General features: G+C 49.3%; 1 protein-coding gene across 1 annotated transcript in view; it reads right to left on the bottom strand.

Moving 5' to 3' along the window:
* The window catches only part of LOC144481695 (chloride channel protein ClC-Kb-like), a 107,627-nt gene that overhangs the window by 67,776 nt on the left and 21,155 nt on the right, over nt 1-18,696 (bottom strand). The window contains exons 4-9 of the mRNA XM_078200832.1: nt 17,824-17,963; nt 12,630-12,707; nt 10,651-10,729; nt 8,541-8,666; nt 3,496-3,580; nt 1,659-1,760 (exon numbers count right to left, since the gene is read on the bottom strand). Of these exons, the coding sequence (XP_078056958.1) occupies nt 1,659-1,760; nt 3,496-3,580; nt 8,541-8,666; nt 10,651-10,729; nt 12,630-12,707; nt 17,824-17,963 (610 nt within the window). The remainder of the gene's footprint in view (nt 1-1,658; nt 1,761-3,495; nt 3,581-8,540; nt 8,667-10,650; nt 10,730-12,629; nt 12,708-17,823; nt 17,964-18,696) is intronic.

Genomic DNA, 18,696 nt, shown 5'->3' with positions numbered 1-18,696 from the left:
AATCAAGAATCCATCTCGCTCTACATCTGAAGTACTCATGGAATCATAGAAACCCTACAGTGCAGAAAGAGGCCATTTGGCCCATCGAGTCTGCACCAACCACAATCTCACCCAGGCCCTACCCCCATATCCCTACATATTTACCCACTAATCCCTCTAACCTACGCATCTCAGGACACTAAGGGGCAATTTTTTTAGCATAGCCAATCTACCTAACCCGCACATCTTTAGACTGTGGGAGGAAACCGGAGCACCCGGAGGAAACCCACGCAGACACGAGGAGAATGTGCAGACTCCACACAGACAATGACCCAAGCCAGGAATCGAACTCAGGTCCCTGGAGCTGTGAAGCAGCAGTGCTAACCACTGTGCTACCGTGCCGCCCCCATACTGTGATGGGGACCATACTGTGTATGGTATTGGTCTCCCTACTGAAGGAAAGATGTGAATGCATGGGAAGCAATTCAGAGAAGAACGAATACCAGGAATGGGCGGGTTGTCACATGAGGAAAGGTCGGAGAGGTCAGGCTCGTGTACGCAGGAGCGAGAGGCAACCTGATCAAAACCTTCGAGGGGCATTGACGGGGTGGAATGGGGAGAGGATGTTTCCTCCTGTGGGAGAGTCTGGAACTAGGGGGGTCACGGTTTATAAATAAGTGGGGGGGGCCATTTGAGACAGAGACGGGGAGAAATGTTTTCACTCAGAGGGCGGTGAATCTCTGGAACTTTCTTCCTCAAAAGGCAGTGGGAGCAGAGTCTGGGAATAATCTGAAGGCAGAGCGAGATAGATTCTGAAATAAAAGTGGGGGGGGGAGTGAAAGGTTATCAGGGGTTAAAGGTTATCAGGGGTTAAAGGTTATCAGGGGTTAAAGGTTATCAGGGGTTAAAGGTTTTCGGGGGGTAGGTGGACTTGTGGTTACAATCAAACTGTATGCAGCATTCTAAATGTGTACAGTTTTGGTCTCTTTACTTGAGAAAGGATATACTGGCACTGGAGGGGGTGCAGAGGAGATTCACTAGGTTGATTCCGGAGTTGAGAGGGTTGTCTTATGAGGAGAGACTGAGTAGACTGGGGCTGTACTCATTGGAATTCAGAAGAATGAGGGGAGATCTGATAGAAACATATAAGATTATGAAGGGAATCGATAAGATAGAAGCAGGGAAGTTGTTTCCACTGGCGGGTGAAACTAGAACTCGGGGGCATGGCCTAGAAATAAGGGGGAGCAGATTTAGGACTGAGTTGAGGAGGAACTTCTTCACACAAAGGGTTGTGAATCTGTGGAATTCCCTGCCCAGTGAGGCTACCTCATTGAATGTTTTTAAGGCAAGGATGGATAGATTTTTGAACAGTAAAGGAATTAAGGGTTACGGTGAGCGGGCGGGTAAGTGGAGCTGAGTCCACGAAAAGGTCAGCCATGATCTTATTGAATGGCGGGGCAGGCTCGAGGGGCCGAATGGCCTACTCCTGCTCCTAGTCCCTATGTTCGTATGGATAACTCCTGCGTCTTCTTGGTTTCAATCACAGTAAAAGGGGTCGGGGGGTGGTGGGGCGGGGGGTCGGGGGGGTTGGAGGGGGGAGAGGAGAGGAGAATTGAAGGAATGATGCCCTCTGGCGAGACGCGACGGAAATGAAGTTGTCCTTTTCCCGGAACACCTACTTGTCTGCCATGAATTTGGAAATTTTCTTGTGGTTGGTCATAAAGATCGTGAGATTCCGGTGGCAAAACAGGTAAACACAACACAGGCATCCGCACATGACCCTGGAGAGAGGTAGAGAAGAGGCGCCATTACTCGCGGCGTCGACATTTGAACTTTGTCCAACTTAAACTAACTTTCATCGCCAAATCCCTCCCCACACACAGTACGAAGATGTCAACTCCACTGCGCAAGGGGACAATGCTAACAAGGTTCACTCTCGTGACCCTGGCCCTTTGTGTCGGCTGGCTGTTTAACTGTGGGTGGCATCACGATTTTAGTTTTATGGTTTCGTTATTAGTGTCGCAAGTCGGCTTACATTAACACTGCAATGAAGCTACTGTGAAAGTTCGCCACACTCCTGTTCGGGTAAAACCCCGAGGGAGAATTTAGTACCTAACCAGCACGTCTTTCGGACTGTGGGAGGAAACCGGAGCACCCGGAGGAAACCCACGCGGACACCGGGGGGAGAACGTGCAGACTCCGCACAGACAGTGACCCCAAGTCGGGAATCGAACCCGGGTCCCTGGCGCTGTGAGGCAGCAGTGCTAACCCACTGTGCCACCCCATGCCAACTCTGCATTAGAGGGGGCAATGCGTCCCCAAGATTCACTCATGTGACCCTGGCTGTTTGTGCCATCCGGCTGTTTAACTGTGGGGGTGGGGGGGGAATTCCGCTCCAAGCCTTGGGCGGCATGGTGGCACAGTGGGTTAGCACTGCTGCCTCACAGCGCCAGGGACCTGGGTTCGATTCCCGGCTCGGGGGTCACTGTTTGTGCGGAGTCTGCACATTCTCCCCGTGTCTGCATGGGTTTCCTCCGGGTGCTCCGGTTTCCTCCCACAGTCCGAAAGACATGCTGGTTAGGGTGCATCGACCGTGCTAAATTCTCCCTCAGTGTTACCCGGAAAACGAGCGTGGCGACTGGGGGATTTTCACAGTGACTTCATTGCAGTGTTAATGTAAGCCTACTTGTGACACTCATAAATAAACTTCAGACTTTCCGGGTTCGAGTCCCACTCCAGCGATTTTGATGTGTTATCTACAACCGGCCAGTGGTGAGGGAGTGCTAACCAGCACGTCTTTCAGACTGTGGGAGGAAACCGGAGCACCCGGAGGAAACCCACGCAGACACGGGGAGAATGTGCCTTTCAGATGAAGGATTACACCAATAGGCCTTCACTGGTGGGTACAAAAGATCCTGTAACATCATCCGAGGAAGGGAAGGATGCTCTCTCCAACAATGAGTAGAGAAAATGTGGTCATTGCTGTTAGTGGAATCTTGCTGTGCACAAAATGGCTGCCAGCTTTCCTCATACCATGTTTCTATTGGCTCTGAAGAGCTTTGGGGTCTCCTGAAGTTGTGGAAATTGCTATACAAATCATAGAATCCCTACAGTACAAAAGGAGACCATTCGGCCCATCGAGTCTGCATCGACAACAATCCCACCCAGGCCCAATCCCCGTAACCCTGCATATTTACCCGCTAATCTCTCTAATCAACACATCCCGTGACACCAGGAGGGCAATTTAGCATAGCCAATCAACCCGCACATCTTTGGACTGTGGGAGGAAACCGGAGCACCCGGAGGAAACCCGCGCAGACATGGGGGGGAGAACGTGCAGACTCCGCACAGATAGTGACCCGAGGCCGGGAATCGAACACGGGTCCCTGGAGCTGTGAGGCAGCAGTGCCAACCACTGTGCCACCGCGCCATCCCCAGTGCTAGTCCTTTCTCTCCTGACGAAGATGTGGGATAGGGCCTGGGTGGGATTGAAGAACGAGTGCTCCCCTGACTTACCCGAGGATGGCGAAGGAAAGGAACTCTGGCAGGTCAAAGGGGAACTCCACCCTCCAGTTGGTGGTGAAGAGGACAGCCACTGTTTCTGAGGGAGCAGGAAGGGAAAAGAGTCAGCCCGAGGGTTCAATGTACTCGAGGCACTGTGCACTCAATGTTCCTATGGGTCACAGCCTGAGGATTCATTTATATAGATGATCTGGAGGAGGGGACGGAGTGTAGGGTAACAAAGTTTGCAGACGACACAAAGATAAGTGGAAAAGTGAATCGTGTGGAGGGCGTAGAAGGTCTGCAGAGAGATTTGGACAGGCTGAGTGAGTGGGCGAGGATCTGGCAGATGGAGTATAAGGTTGACAAATGCGAGGTTATTCACTTTGGAAGAAATAATAGCAAATTGGATTATTATCTAAATGGAAAGAAATTACAACATACTGCTGTGCAGAGGGACCTGGGGGTCCTTGTGCATGAGACGCAAAAACCCAGTCTGCAGGTGCAACAGGTGATCAAGAAGGCAAATGGGATGTTGGCCTATATCGCAAGGGGGATAGAATATAAAAGCAGAGATGTCTTGCTGCATCTGTACAGGGGATTGGTGAGGCCGCAGCTGGAATACTGTGTGCAGTATTGGTCCCCTTATTTGCGGAAGGATATATTGGCCTTGGAGGGAGTGCAGAGAAGGTTCACCAGGTTGATACCAGAGATGAGGGGTGTTGATTATGAGGAGAGACTGAGCAGATTGGGTTTGTATTCGTTGGAATTTAGAAGGCTGAGGGGGGAACTTATAGAGACCTATAAGATAATGAAGGGTCTGGATAGGGTAGAGATGGAGAGATTCTTTCTACTTAGAAAGGAAACTAGAACTCGAGGGCACAGCCTCAAAATAAAGGGGGGTCGGTTTAGGACAGAGTTGAGGAGGAACTTCTTCTCTCAGAGGGTGGTGAATCTCTGGAATTCTCTGCCCACTGAAGTGGTGGAGGCTACCTCGTTGAATATGTTTAAGTCACGGATAGATGGATTCCTGATCGGTAAGGGAATTAAGGGTTATGGGGATCAGGCGGGTAAGTGGTACTGATCCACGTCAGATCAGCCATGATCTTATTGAATGGCGGGGCAGGCTCGAGGGGCTAGATGGCCTACTCCTGCTCCTATTTCTTATGTTCTTATGATTCGGGGTAGACCATTTAGGACGGAGGTGAGGAGACATTTCTTCACCCAAAGAGTGGTGAGCCTGTGGAATTCATTACCACAGGAAGTAGTTGATGCTAAAACATTGAATGTATTCAAGAAGCGGCTGGATATAGCACTTGGGGCGAACGGGGTCAAAGGTTATGGGGGGAAACCAGGATTAGGCTGTTGAGTTGGATGATCTGCCATGATGGTGATGAATGGCGGAGCAGGCTCGAAGGGCCGAATGGCCTCCTCCTATCTTCCATGTTTCTATGTTTCAATATCCAGCAGGGACAGGGCAAATTCTGAAGGATAATACGTTGAGGTTCAGCCAAGATAGGCAACCTGTGGCTCAGGGTGCCGATGCAGCCTCCCTGGGTTCTGAGTGTGGCTCACCAGATGCTGTGTTGGTCATTGCCCGTATGCAGAGCTGCCAAACTCTGCTGGTCTCTGTCTGCGTAACGTTTTATCCGGGGGTATTACTGAAGGGAGGGCACATGAAGTGAACAGCGCACATTGACAGTCAGAAGAACTAAACAAAGAACAGAGAACAGTACAGCACAGGAACAGGCCCTTCGGCCCTCCAAGCCTGCGCCGATCATGTTGTCCTAGTTAGACCAATCGCCTGTATCCCTCCATTAGAATAGAACAGAGTCCTACAGTGCAGAAAGAGGCCATTCGGCCCATCGGGTCTGCAGCGACCACAATCCCACCCAGGCCCTATCCCCATAACCCCATGTATTTACCCTGCTAGTCCCCCTGACACTAAGGGCAATTTAACATGGCCAATCCATCTAACCCGCACATCTTTGGACACTAAGGGGCAATTTAGCATGGCCAATCCACCTAACCTACACATCTTTGCACAAGAAAGGGCAATTTAGCATGGCCAATCCACCTAACCCGCACATCTTTAGACACTAAGGGGCAATTTAGCATGGCCAATCCACCTAACCTGTACATCTTTGGACACTAAGGGGCAATTTAGCATGGCCAATCCACCTAACCTGCACATCTTTGGACACTAAGGGGCAATTTAGCATGGCCAATCCACCTAACCCGCACATCTTTGGACACTAAGGGGCAATTTACCATGGCCAATCCACCTAACCTACACATCTTTGGACACTAAGGGGCAATTTAGCATGGCCAATCCACCTAACCTGCACATCTTTGGACACTAAGGGGCAATTTAGCATGGCCAATCCACCTAACCTACACATCTTTGCACAAGAAAGGGCAATTTAGCATGGCCAATCCACCTAACCAGCACATCTTTAGACACTAAGGGGCAATTTAGCATGGCCAATCCACCTAACCTGTACATCTTTGGACACTAAGGGGCAATTTAGCATGGCCAATCCACCTAACCTGCACATCTTTGGACACTAAGGGGCAATTTAGCATGGCCAATCCACCTAACCTGTACATCTTTGGACACTAAGGGGCAATTTAGCATGGCCAATCCACCTAACCTGTACATCTTTGGACACTAAGGGGCAATTTAGCATGGCCAATCCACCTAACCCGCACATCTTTGGACACTAAGGGAAAATTTAGCATGGCCAATCCACCTAACCTACACATCTTTGGACATTCAGGGGCAATTTAGCATGGCCAATCCACCTAACCTGCACATCTTTGGACACTAAGGGGCAATTTAGCATGGCCAATCCACCTAACCTGCACATCTTTGGACACTACGGGGCAATTTACCATGGCCAATCCACCTAACCTATACATCTTTGCACAAGAAGGGGTAATTTAGCATGGCCAATCCACCTAACCAGCACATCTTTAGACACTAAGGGGCAATTTAGCATGGCCAATCCACCTAATCTACACATCTTTGGACATTAAGGGAAAATTTAGCATGGCCAATCCACCTAACCTACACATCTTTGGACACTAAGGGGCAATTTAGCATGGCCAATCCACCTAACCTACACATCTTTGGACACTAAGGGGCAATTTATCATGGCCAATCCACCTAACCTACACGTCTTTGGACTGTGGGAGGAAACCGGAGCACCTGGAGGAAACCCACGCAGACACGGGGAGAACGTGCAGACTCCACACAGACAGTGACCCAGGCCGGAATTGTACCTGGATCCCTGGCGCTGTGAGGCAGCGTTCTCCCAGTGTCTGCGTGGGTTTCCTCCGGGTGTTCCGGTTTCCTCCCACAGTCCAAAGATGTGCAGGTTAGGTGGATTGGCCATGCTAAATTGCCCCTTCGTGTCCAAAGATGTGCAGGTTAGGTGCATTGGCCATGCTAAATTGACCCTAGTGTCAGGGGGGACTCGCTAGGATAATGCTATCCTGCCATTGTAAGGAAGATAAGCGGAAATATTTCTTTTGTTTTTACCATTTCAGCTTGATGACAGTTAATATTGAAATGGTTCAGTATTTTTAATAACTCATCATGGAATATTCGGCGTGCATTAAAGGTAATTTAATCTAATTTATGGGGTTACATTAAGGGAACAAGACCGATTTTGATCTTGTGGTCCAATGAGATGAAGGAGGTCCCCTCGTGCAGCCTCCTCATCGCCCTCGGTCACCCATCATTGCTCTGGACTACATTCTGCACCACCCAGAGGAACAAGGGCAGCAGGCGGATGGGAACACCACCACGTACAAGATCCCCGGCAAGTTTCCTCATCCACACAGCCCCAGTAACATGGGAGTTCCCTGTCCCAGTAACATGGGAGTTCCCTGCCCCAGTAACATGGGAGTTCCCTGCCCCAGTAACATGGGAGTTCCCTGCCCCAGTAACATGGGAGTTCCCTGTCCCAGTAACATGGGAGTTCCCTGTCCCAGTAACATGGGAGTTCCCTGTCCCAGTAACATGGGAGTTCCCTGTCCCAGTAACATGGGAGTTCCCTGTCCCAGTAACATGGGAGTTCCCTGTCCCAGTAACATGGGAGTTCCCTGTCCCAGTAACATGGGAGTTCCCTGTCCCAGTAACATGGGAGTTCCCTGTCCCAGTAACATGGGAGTTCCCTGTCCCAGTAACATGGGAGTTCCTTGCCCCAGTAACATGGGAGTTCCCTGTCCCAGTAACATGGGAGTTCCCTGTCCCTGTAACATGGGAGTTCCCTGCCCCTGTAACATGGGAGTTCCCTGTCCCAGTAACATGGGAGTTCCCTGTCCCAGTAACATGGGAGTTCCCTGTCCCAGTAACATGGGAGTTCCCTGTCCCAGTAACATGGGAGTTCCCTGTCCCAGTAACATGGGAGTTCCCTGTCCCTGTAACATGGGAGTTCCCTGCCCCAGTAACATGGGAGTTCCCTGTCCCTGTAACATGGGAGTTCCCTGCCCCAGTAACATGGGAGTTCCCTGTCCCAGTAACATGGGAGTTCCCTGCCCCAGTAACATGGGAGTTCCCTGTCCCTGTAACATGGGAGTTCCTTGCCCCAGTAACATGGGAGTTCCCTGTCCCAGTAACATGGGAGTTCCCTGTCCCTGTAACATGGGAGTTCCCTGCCCCAGTAACATGGGAGTTCCCTGTCCCTGTAACATGGGAGTTCCCTGCCCCAGTAACATGGGAGTTCCCTGCCCCAGTAACATGGGAGTTCCCTGTCCCAGTAACATGGGAGTTCCCTGCCCCAGTAACATGGGAGTTCCCTGCCCCAGTAACATGGGAGTTCCCTGCCCCAGTAACATGGGAGTTCCCCGCCCCAGTAACATGGGAGTTCCCTGCCCCAGTAACATGGGAGTTCCCTGCCCCAGTAACATGGGAGTTCCCTGTCCCAGTAACATGGGAGTTCCCTGCCCCAGTAACATGGGAGTTCCCTGACTCCCACACTTGCATGCCGCAGCCTTCCTGGTTTTATTAATGGACGCACGCGGGGGGGCTCCCGGAAACGTTAACGCAGTACCGTGTTCGTTATTCACCACCGCCAACACCCGGAACATCAGAGCAGCGCAAGTGGCCGCGAAAAACCCTCGCCAGTAATTCCGCACTGCGAAGTGTGTGGCTGTTGTCTCCACGCTGAACAGGACGCCTAGAAACAAGAGGGCGGGGAGAGAAAGGCAATTAGATGGGTCTCGCATTGGAATAACTATGAACATTTCATCACATTCACGCAGTGCATGCCTTGCTTTGCCTCCTATGGGACTGGTACAGCACAGATGGAGGCCATTTGGCCCATCCTGTCGTGCTGGATCTTAGGAAGCACTATCCAATTCGTCCCACACCTTTCTCCACAGACCTAGTTATTTTCTTGCTTCCCCTCAAGTGTATTTTTTTATTCATTCGTGGGACACGGGCGTCGCCGGCTGGGCCCAGCATTTATTGCCCATCCCTAGTTGCCCCTTGGAGGGCAGTTGAGAGTCAACCACATTGGGTGTGGCTCTGGAGTCACATGTAGGCCAGACCGGGGTAAGGACGGCAGATTTCCTTCCCTAAAGCAACCAGATGGGTTCCCCCAGCATTTATTGCCCATTCCTAATTGCCCTTGAAGAGGCAATTGAGAGTCAACCAGATTGGCTGTGACTCTGGAGTCACATTTGATTTGATTTATTATTGTCACATGTACTGGGATGCAGTGAAAAGTATTGTTTCTTGCGCGCTATACAGACAAAGCATACCGTTCATAGAGTACATAGGGGAGAAGGATTTGATTTATTGTTGTCACATGTCCTGGGATACAGTGAAAAGTATTGTTTCTTGCGCGCTATACAGACAAAGCATACCGTTCATAGAGTACATAGGGGAGAAGGATTTGATTTATTATTGTCACATGTATTGGGATACAGTGAAAAGTATTGTTTCTTGCACGCTATACAGACAAAGCATACCGTTCATAGAGTACATAGGGGAGAAGGATTTGATTTATTATTGTCACATGTATTGGGATACAGTGAAAAGTATTGTTTCTTGCGCGCTATACAGACAAAGCATACCATTCATAGAGTACATAGGGGAGAAGGATTTGATTTATTATTGTCACATGTATTGGGATACAGTGAAAAGTATTGTTTCTTGCACGCTATACAGACAAAGCATACTGTTCATAGAGTACATAGGGGAGAAGGATTTGATTTATTGTTGTCACATGTCCTGGGATACAGTGAAAAGTATTGTTTCTTGCGCGCTATACAGACAAAGCATACCGTTCATAGAGAAGAAAAGGTAGAGGGTGCAGAATGTAGTGTTACAGTCATAGCTAGGGTGTAGAGAAAGATCAACTTAATGCGAGGTAGGTCCATTCAAAAGTCTGACAGCAGCAGGGAAGAAGCTGTTCTTGAGTCGGTTGGTACGTGACCTCAGTAGTTTGTACCTTTTGCCTGATGGAAGAATCATAGAATCCCGACAGTGCAGAAGGAGGCCTTTCAGCCCATCGAGTTTGCACCGACCACAATCCCACCCAGGCCCTATCCCCGTAACCACTGCATTTACACTAGCCAGTCCCCCTGACACTAGGGTCAATTTAGCATGGCCAATCCACCTAACGCGCACATCTTTGGACTGAGGGAGGAAACCAATAATAAATCCTTCTCCCCTATGTGCTCTATGAATGGTATGCTTCGTCTGTATAGCGCGCAAGAAACAATACTTTTCACTGTGTCCCAATACATGTGACAATAATAAATCAAATATTAAGTTGATCTTTCTCTACACCCTAGCTATGACTGTAACACTACATTCTGCACTCTCTCCTTTCCTTCTCTATGAACGGTATGCTTTGTCTGTATAGTGCGCAAGAAACAATACTTTTCACTGTATCCCAATACATGTGACAATAATAATCAAATCCTTCTCCCCTATGTACTCTATGAACGGTATGCTTTGTCTGTATAGCGCGCAAGAAACAATACTTTTCACTGTATCCCAATCCATGTGACAATAATAAATCAAATCAAATCCTTCTCCCCTATGTACTCTATGAACGGTATGCCTTGTCTGTATAGTGCGCAAGAAACAATACTTTTCACTGCATCCCAATACATGTGACAATAATAAATCAAGGGAGGGAGGGGCCTTACCTCCAACAGGCGCCACAAAGCAACAGGCCACACCCACTGCGGCACCAGCGATCAGCATTTCATATTTGCGTCCTTTATTCTGCATGGAGGACAAAGAGAAAAATCGTGGGCACTTGTCCTGAGGAACGGGAGGAGGCCATTCAGCCCCTCGAGCATGTTCTGCCTTTCGAGGCCCGGGCTGATCTGCACCATATGTCTGCCATTGCAACCTCATTCCCTCAATACCCTTGAGTCAGGAAAGCAGAGGTTGTTTTCGGTGCGCTATATTTGTATTGTTAAATGTTTAAAATAAGGTATAGATTTAAGTGTGTTTAATTTAGTGTAGGAGGGGTAAAACTCCAGTTAGATTCACACTAGACAAGGGTGTTTGTATGTGTGTGGGGGTGTGGCCAGTTCAAACTGCTCTTCAGTTGTGCTTAGAGAGGATTACAGCGTGAAAAAGAGAAGCCAAAGTCGTTGCTTAGCAACCAGGGGCACCTTTAAGGTAGGAAGGCTTTTTGAGTAGTTTTAATCAAATTCATAGCAGTGGGAGCAAGGAATCGGGAGGGCAAGCAGCTCGCAGCTCTGCTTGGAGTACGAGAGGCATCTAATGCAGTGAGGTGCATGAAAAAAAACTCCAGGAGAACTAGTGGACACCCAGTTCCAGAAACCAGGGAATGGGAAAGAAGCTCCAGGAATATTGAAGCAAAAAGGATCAAAGAGAAACTGCATTTGGAATAGGATACTTTCCATGGAAGGTGAAGTCAGAGCTGGAGAGGGGAGAGCCGATAAGCTTGGTTGCAAATACCTGCAGATACCTGAAGTAATCGTAAGGTTTGGTGTCCTCTTTTCCAATGCCTGAAGTGATAGTTGGGGACTGAGTACCTGCGTTTGTGTAGAACTTTAGATGCACGTTGCAATTCAAAATAAAGGAAGCCTGAAAGGAGAGGTGGAAAACCCGGTGCTGGATTCCTTGTTTAAAAATGGGGCAGACGCTTTGTTGGAAAGGATAGTTGGAAAACCTGGAGTGGATTCTCAATAAATAGACGACCCCTTATTTTTAAATACCAAGACATTGGGTGGGTTTTCCCGTCCTCGCTCATCCTGAAATTATAAAGTCCGGCCTGAGGTTTCCGTGGTCCTCCCCTCACCCACTCCAATTCCTGTGGCCATTATTCTGGACATTAACAGCAGCCAGAGGGCAACAGCAGCCAGTGGACAGTGGGACTGCTGTTTGCGAGATGTTTGCCGGCTGCTATACCAGGAAAACTCCTGACTTTCATGGGATCCCTGAGGCCACCTGAGCAGGTAGCTGGGACCTCGTTCTATCATCCCGGTCAAACTGTGCTTCAATTGTGCTCAGAGAGGGTTACAGCGTGAAAAGGAGAAGCAAAAGTCGTTGCTTAGCAACCAGGGGCACCTTTAGGGTAGGAAGGCTTTTTGAGTAGTCTTAAGCAAATTCATAGCAGTGAGAGCAAGGAAGCGGGAGGGCAAGCAGCTCACAGCTCAGCTAGGAGTAGGAGTGATGTGGGGATGCCGGCATTGGACTGGGGTGGGCACAGTTAGAAGTCTCACAACACCAGGTCAGAGTCCAACAGGCTTATTTAGTATCACAAGCTTTCGGAGGACTGCTCCTTCATCGGGTTGGACTTGAACCTGGTTTTGTGAGACTTCTTACTAGGAGGAGGAGGAGGGCCATATAATGCAGCGAGGTGCACGGAACAAGCTGATTGTCCCACTGACAGAGTGGCACTCCGTTGGTGCACTGGAAGTGTCAGCCTAGATTGGGGCACTCTTGGCCCCGGACCCATTGGCACAATGGGGATGAATGGGAAATCGATTGGGAATTCCCATACGGCGTATGTGTCTGAGGAAAGATGTTCCCCGCCCCCGCCAGCCCCACGTTTCCCCCCACACCCCCTTCCCCGTGAGGGGAAGCCTCGAATCCGCTTTCTCTGAAACCCCCGCCGCAGGGCGAATTATTCTCAGCGCAAGGTTACCTCTTTGGTTCCCGCGAACTTCACCATGACTTTGCCCAGCAGAGTGGCGAGGATGGTTGCCATGTGGACGAAGGGTCCCTGCAAACATGAAGAAGGAGTCGTCAGCATTTAGCAACCCTGAAGGATGAAGTCAGCTCTAGCACGCTGTGAATGGCTGATGTCAGGGGAGGGGTGGTGGGGGAGAGGGCGGGGGATGGGGGCTGGAGATATCGATAGGGATACAACGCCATGAATGATTTGACAATTCTGTGGCCCTCTGACCTCTGGGAATGGCCTTGTTCCGTGTTGTATTATTCTACTACGGGTGGTATATGTCTGGACCGAGCTGCCGGAGGAAGTGACAGAGGCACGGACATTGACAATATTTTATTATAGAATCATAGAATCCCTACAGTGCGGAAGGAGGCCATTCAGCCCATCACGTCTGCATTGACCACAAGCCCACCCAGGCCCAAACCCCATAACCGCATGCATTTACCTAGCATATCCCCCAGCACTAAGGGGCAATTTACCATGGCCAATCCACCTAACGTATACATCTTTGGACACTAAGGGGCAATTTAGCATGGCCAATCCACCTAACCTCCACATTCTGGACACTATGGGGCAATTTAGCATGGTCAATCCACCTAACCTGCACATCTTTGGACACTAAGGGGCAATTAGCATGGCCAATCCAGCTTACCTGCACATCATTGAACACTAAAGGGGCAATTTGGCATGGCCAATCCACCTGACCTACACATCTTGGGACAATAAGGGGCAATTAGCATGGCCAATCCACCTAACCTACACATCTTTGGACACTAAGCGACAACTTAGCATGGCCAATCCACCTAACCTCCACATCATTGGACACTAAGGGGCAATTTAGCATGGCCAATCCACCTAACTCGCACGTCTTTGAACACTAAGGGGCAATTTAGCATGGCCAATCCACCTAACTAGCGCACCTTTGGACACTAAGGGGCAATTTAGCGTGGCCAATCCACCTAACCCACATATCTTTGGACACTAAGGGGCAATTTAACATAGCCAATCCACCTAACCTGCACATCTTTGAACACTAAGGGGCAATTTAGCATGGCCAATCCACCTAACCCACATATCTTTGGACACTAAGGGCAATTTAGCATGGCCAATCCACCTAACCTACACATCTTTGGACACTAAAGGGGCAATTTAGCATGGCCAATCCACTTAACCTGCACAGCCTTGGATACTAAGGGGCAATTTAGCATGGCCAATCCACCTAACCTGCACATCTTTGGATACTAAGGGGCAATTTAGTATGGCCAATCCACCTAACCCGCACATCTTTGGACACTAAGGGGCAATTAGCATGGCCAATCCAGCTTACCTGCACATCTTTGGACACTAAGCGACAACTTAGCATGGCCAATCCACCTAACCTCCACATCATTGGACACTAAGGGACAATTTAGCACGGCCAATCCACCTAACCTCCACATCATTGGACACTAAGGGGCAATTTAGCATGGCCAATCCATCTAACTCGCACGTCTTTAAACACTAAGGGGCAATTTAGCCTGGCCAATCCACCTAACCTGCACATCTTTGAACAATAAGGGGCAATTTAGCATGGCCAATCCACCTAACCTGCATATCTTTGGACACTAAGAGGCAATTTAGTATGGCCAATCCACCTAACCTGCACATCTTTGGACACTAAGGGGCAATTTAGCATGGCCAATCCAGCTTGCCTGCACATCTTTGGACACTAAGCGACAACTTAGCATGGCCAATCCACCTAACCCACATATCTTTGGACACTAAGGGGCAATTTAGTATGGCCAATCCACCTAACCTGCACATCTTTGGACACTAAGGGGCAATTTAGCATGGCCAATCCAGCTTACCTGCACATCTTTGGACACTAAGCGACAACTTAGCATGGCCAATCCACCTAACCCACATATCTTTGGACACTAAGAGGCAATTTAGCATGGCCAATCCACCTAACTAGCGCACCTTTGGACACTAAGGGGCAACTTAGCATGGCCAATCCACCTAACCCACATATCTTTGGACACTAAGGGGCAATTTAACATAGCCAATCCACCTCACCTACACATCTTGGGACACTAAGGGACAATTTTTGTATTTAGAAGTGTTTCCTAATTTCATTCCTGAAAGGTATGGCTCTAATTTTTGACTTTAACCCTTAATCCTAGCCTCCCCAACCCCAGGAAATAATGTTTCCTCTATTGATCCTACTTCTGACACTAAACATTAAGAAAAAACATTCCTAATTGCCCCCTTGAACTGAGTGGCAGAAATCTTACCGCCTTGCCCATCTCGGAATTGAGGTGGGTGAGGCTCGCAGAATGGAGTTCCCCCTTGTCCTCAGGCGGGACCTTACCAACCTCGCCCAATCAAGGTCGTAAAAATCCCACCCAGTGTCTCACTCGGTCCTTTCAGAGGGGGCAGTTAGGTCGTTAAGAGTCAACCACATTAGCTGTGGCTCTGGAGTCACATGTAGGCCAGACCGGGGTAAGGACGGCAGATTTCCTTCCCTAAAGGGAACCAGATGGGTTTTTTCCGACAATGGTTTGAGTTGAGTCCAGTTCAGCTTCTGGTCGACAACATTCAAGACATCAAGATATGATGGACAGGGAGAAGAAACCGGCAGGGTGATCACAGGAAGGGTGGAGGAAACCCCACAAGAACCGAGATCACTCCCTCCAGCCATTGGCAGGACAGCCTGGACTTCCACTTCGATCCCAAGCCAATGAGGAAAGTATTACATTTATAATACTTCTCTTGATAATCGCTTTATTTACAGAATGCAGCATTATGTATGCTTGTGTCCCACCCTGCCGCAAGTCTCAGCAGAGGAGTAGTGGTACTGTCATTGGACTAGCAATCCAGTGACCCAAGATAACTTTCACACCATGGCAAATGGTGAAATTTGAATTCAATAAAAACCTGGACTTAAAAGGTCTAACGATGATCGTGAACCCATGGTCAATTGTCGTAAAAACCCATCTGGTTCACTAATCATAGAAATCATAGAAACCCTACAGTGCAGAAGGAGGCCATTCGGCCCATCGAGTCTGCACCGACCACAATCCCACCCCACATATTTTACCCGCTAATCCCTCTAACCTACGCATCCCAGGACAATTTTTAACCTGGCCAATCAACCTAACCCGCACATCTTTGGACTGTGGGAGGAAACCGGAGCACCCGGAGGAAACCCACGCAGACACGAGGAGAATGTGCAAACTCCACACAGACAGTGACCCGAGCCGGGAATCGGAGCCGGGACCCTGGAGCTGTGAAGCAGCAGTGCTAACCCACTGTGCTACCGTGCCGCCCTTAGGGGAAGGAAATCTGCCGCCCTTACCCGGTCTGGATTACATGTGACTCCAGAACCCCATAGCAATGTGGTTGACTCTTAAATGATCTCTGAAATGAATTTAAAAAAGATTTTTAAGATTTAGAATTACATCAGGATTAAACAATAAGTTGGGGACGGAACAGGTTAATACGTTACTCTGCTCCATTGGAACAATTGCTGATGATATTATCGCAAGACTAGTTAAAGAAACATCTGACAAATTCCAAGAAGACTTTGATAATGATTTTAATTTGCAAAGTAACAAAATATTACAGAGGGCAATTGAGATGGACAATAAACTCTGGCCAAGCCAGTGAAGCCCACATCCCATGACCGAATTAATTTTTTTAAAGTCTCTCTTTATAAGTGTTCTAGGTGCTTAATTAAATTACACCCTTCACCTATAAGTCTTCAGAATTACAGAATCACGGAATACTACAGTGCAGAAGAGGCCCTTCGGCCCATCAGGTCTGCACTGACGCATGAAACGCCCTGACCTGCCCACCTAATCACGGTGGCACAGTGGGTTAGCACTGCTGCCTCACAGCGCCAAGGACCCGGGTTAGATTCCCGGCTCGGGTCACTGTCTGTGCAGAGTCTGCAATGTTCTCCCCGTGTCTGCGTGGGTTTCCTCCGGGTGCTCCGGTTTCCTCCCACAGTCTGAAAGACGTGCTGGTTAGGGTGCATCGGCCGTGCTAAATTCTCCCTCAGTGTTACCCGAACAAGCGCCAGAGTGTGGCGACGAGGGGGATTTTCACAGTAATTTAATGTAAGCCTACTTGTGACACTAATAAATAAACTAAAACTAATCCTATCTGCCAGCACTTGGCCCAAAGCCCTGAATGTTACGCCGTGCCAAGTTCTCATCCGGGTACTTTTTAAAGGATGTGAGGCCTCCCGCCTCCACCACCCTCCCAGGCAGCGCATTCCAGACCCTCACCACCCTCTGGGTAAAAAGGTTTTTCCTCAAATCCCCCCCCACTAAACCTCCCACCCCCCCCTCACTTCTAACTTGTGTCCCCTCGTGACTGACCCTTCAACTCAGGGGAACAGCTGCTCCTTATCCACCCTGTCCGTGCCCCTCATAATCTTGAACACCTCGATCAGGTCGCCCCCTCAGTCTTCTCTGCTCCAGAGAAAACAACCCAAGTCTACCCAACCTCTCTTCATAACTTAAATCCATCCCAGGCAGCATCCTGGTGAATCTGCACCCCTTCCAGTGCATTCACGTCCTTCCTACAATGTGGCGACCAGAACTGCGCACCGTACTCCAGCTGTGGCCTCACCAAAGTGCTACCCAACTCCATCGTGACCTCCCTGCTTTTGTAATCTGTACCCCGATTGATAAAGGCGAGTGTGCCTTGTGCCTTTTTCACCACCCTATTAACCTGCCTTTCCGCCTTCAGAGATCATGGAAATCATAGAATCATAGAAACCCTACAGTACAGAAAGAGGCCATTCGGCCCATCGAGTCTGCACCGACCACAATCCCACCCAGGCCCTATTCCCATATCCCTACACATTTACCCACTAATCCCTCTAACCTACGCATCTCAGGACACTAAGGGGCAATTTTTAACCTGGCCAATCAACCTAACCCGCACATCTTTGGACTGTGGGAGGAAACCGGAGCACCCGGAGGAAACCCACGCAGACACGAGGAGAATGTGCAAACTCCGCACAGACAGTGACCCAAGCCGGGAATCGAACCCAGGTCCCTGGAGCTGTGAAGCAGCAGTGCTAACCACTGTGCTACCGTGCCGCCCAGATCAGCGGGCAAACGCGCCAACACTATAACCAACATACTATAGACAATCAATGCCCACTTACCACTTTGCCCAGGAAAATGGTACTTCCAGCTGCCAGGGTGCAGATGACACCAATGAGTTTTGCGACAAAGGTTCTGAAGGTGAAGAACTCGTCCAGCACCAGACCTCGCAGGGTGACTTTCAACTCAGGAATGCCAGACCCTTGTAAGGCAACAGGAGACAGTGAAGCAAAAACAGAATCCATTATTGCAGAAAGGCAAGCCAACATTGACGCTGTTTATACAAAACAGTCTGTTATCTTGATAAGTATCTAGCTAACAGCGGGGGGAGAAAAATACATTCTTACGTGAACCTGAATTGCAATCTCCTACTTGCTACAACAAGAGACGACACATGATATGGGTGGCACAGTGGCACAGTGGTTAGCACTGCTGCCTCACAGCGCCAGGAATCCGGGTTCGATTCCCGCCTCGGGTCACGGTCTATCTGGAGTTTGCACGTTCGCACGTTCTCCCCGTCTCTGTGTGGGTTTCCTCCGGGTGCTCCGGTTTCTTCCCACACTCCAAAGATATGCAGGTCAGGTGAATTGGCCATGCTAAATTGCCCCTTAGTGTCCAACGATGTGCAGGTTAGGTGGATTGGCCATGCTAAATTGCCCCATAGTGTCCAAAGATGTGCGGGTTAGGTGGATTGGCCATGCTAAATTGCCCCTTAGTGTCCAAAGATGTGCGGGTTAGGTGGATTGGCCATGCTAAATTGCCCCTTAGTGTCAGAGGTTTAACGGGGAAAATAGGTGGGGTTAGTGGGAAAGTGAATCGTGTGGAGGATGGAGAAGATCTGCAGAGAGATTTGGACAGGCTGAGTGAGTGGGCGAGGATATGGCAAATGGAGTATAACGTTGAGAAATGCGAGGTTATACACTTTGGAGGAAATA

This window comes from Mustelus asterias, chromosome 31, assembly GCF_964213995.1.
Source record: "Mustelus asterias chromosome 31, sMusAst1.hap1.1, whole genome shotgun sequence".
Classification (NCBI taxonomy): Eukaryota; Metazoa; Chordata; class Chondrichthyes; order Carcharhiniformes; family Triakidae; genus Mustelus; species Mustelus asterias.
This window is presented reverse-complemented; position numbering and strand designations above follow the sequence as displayed.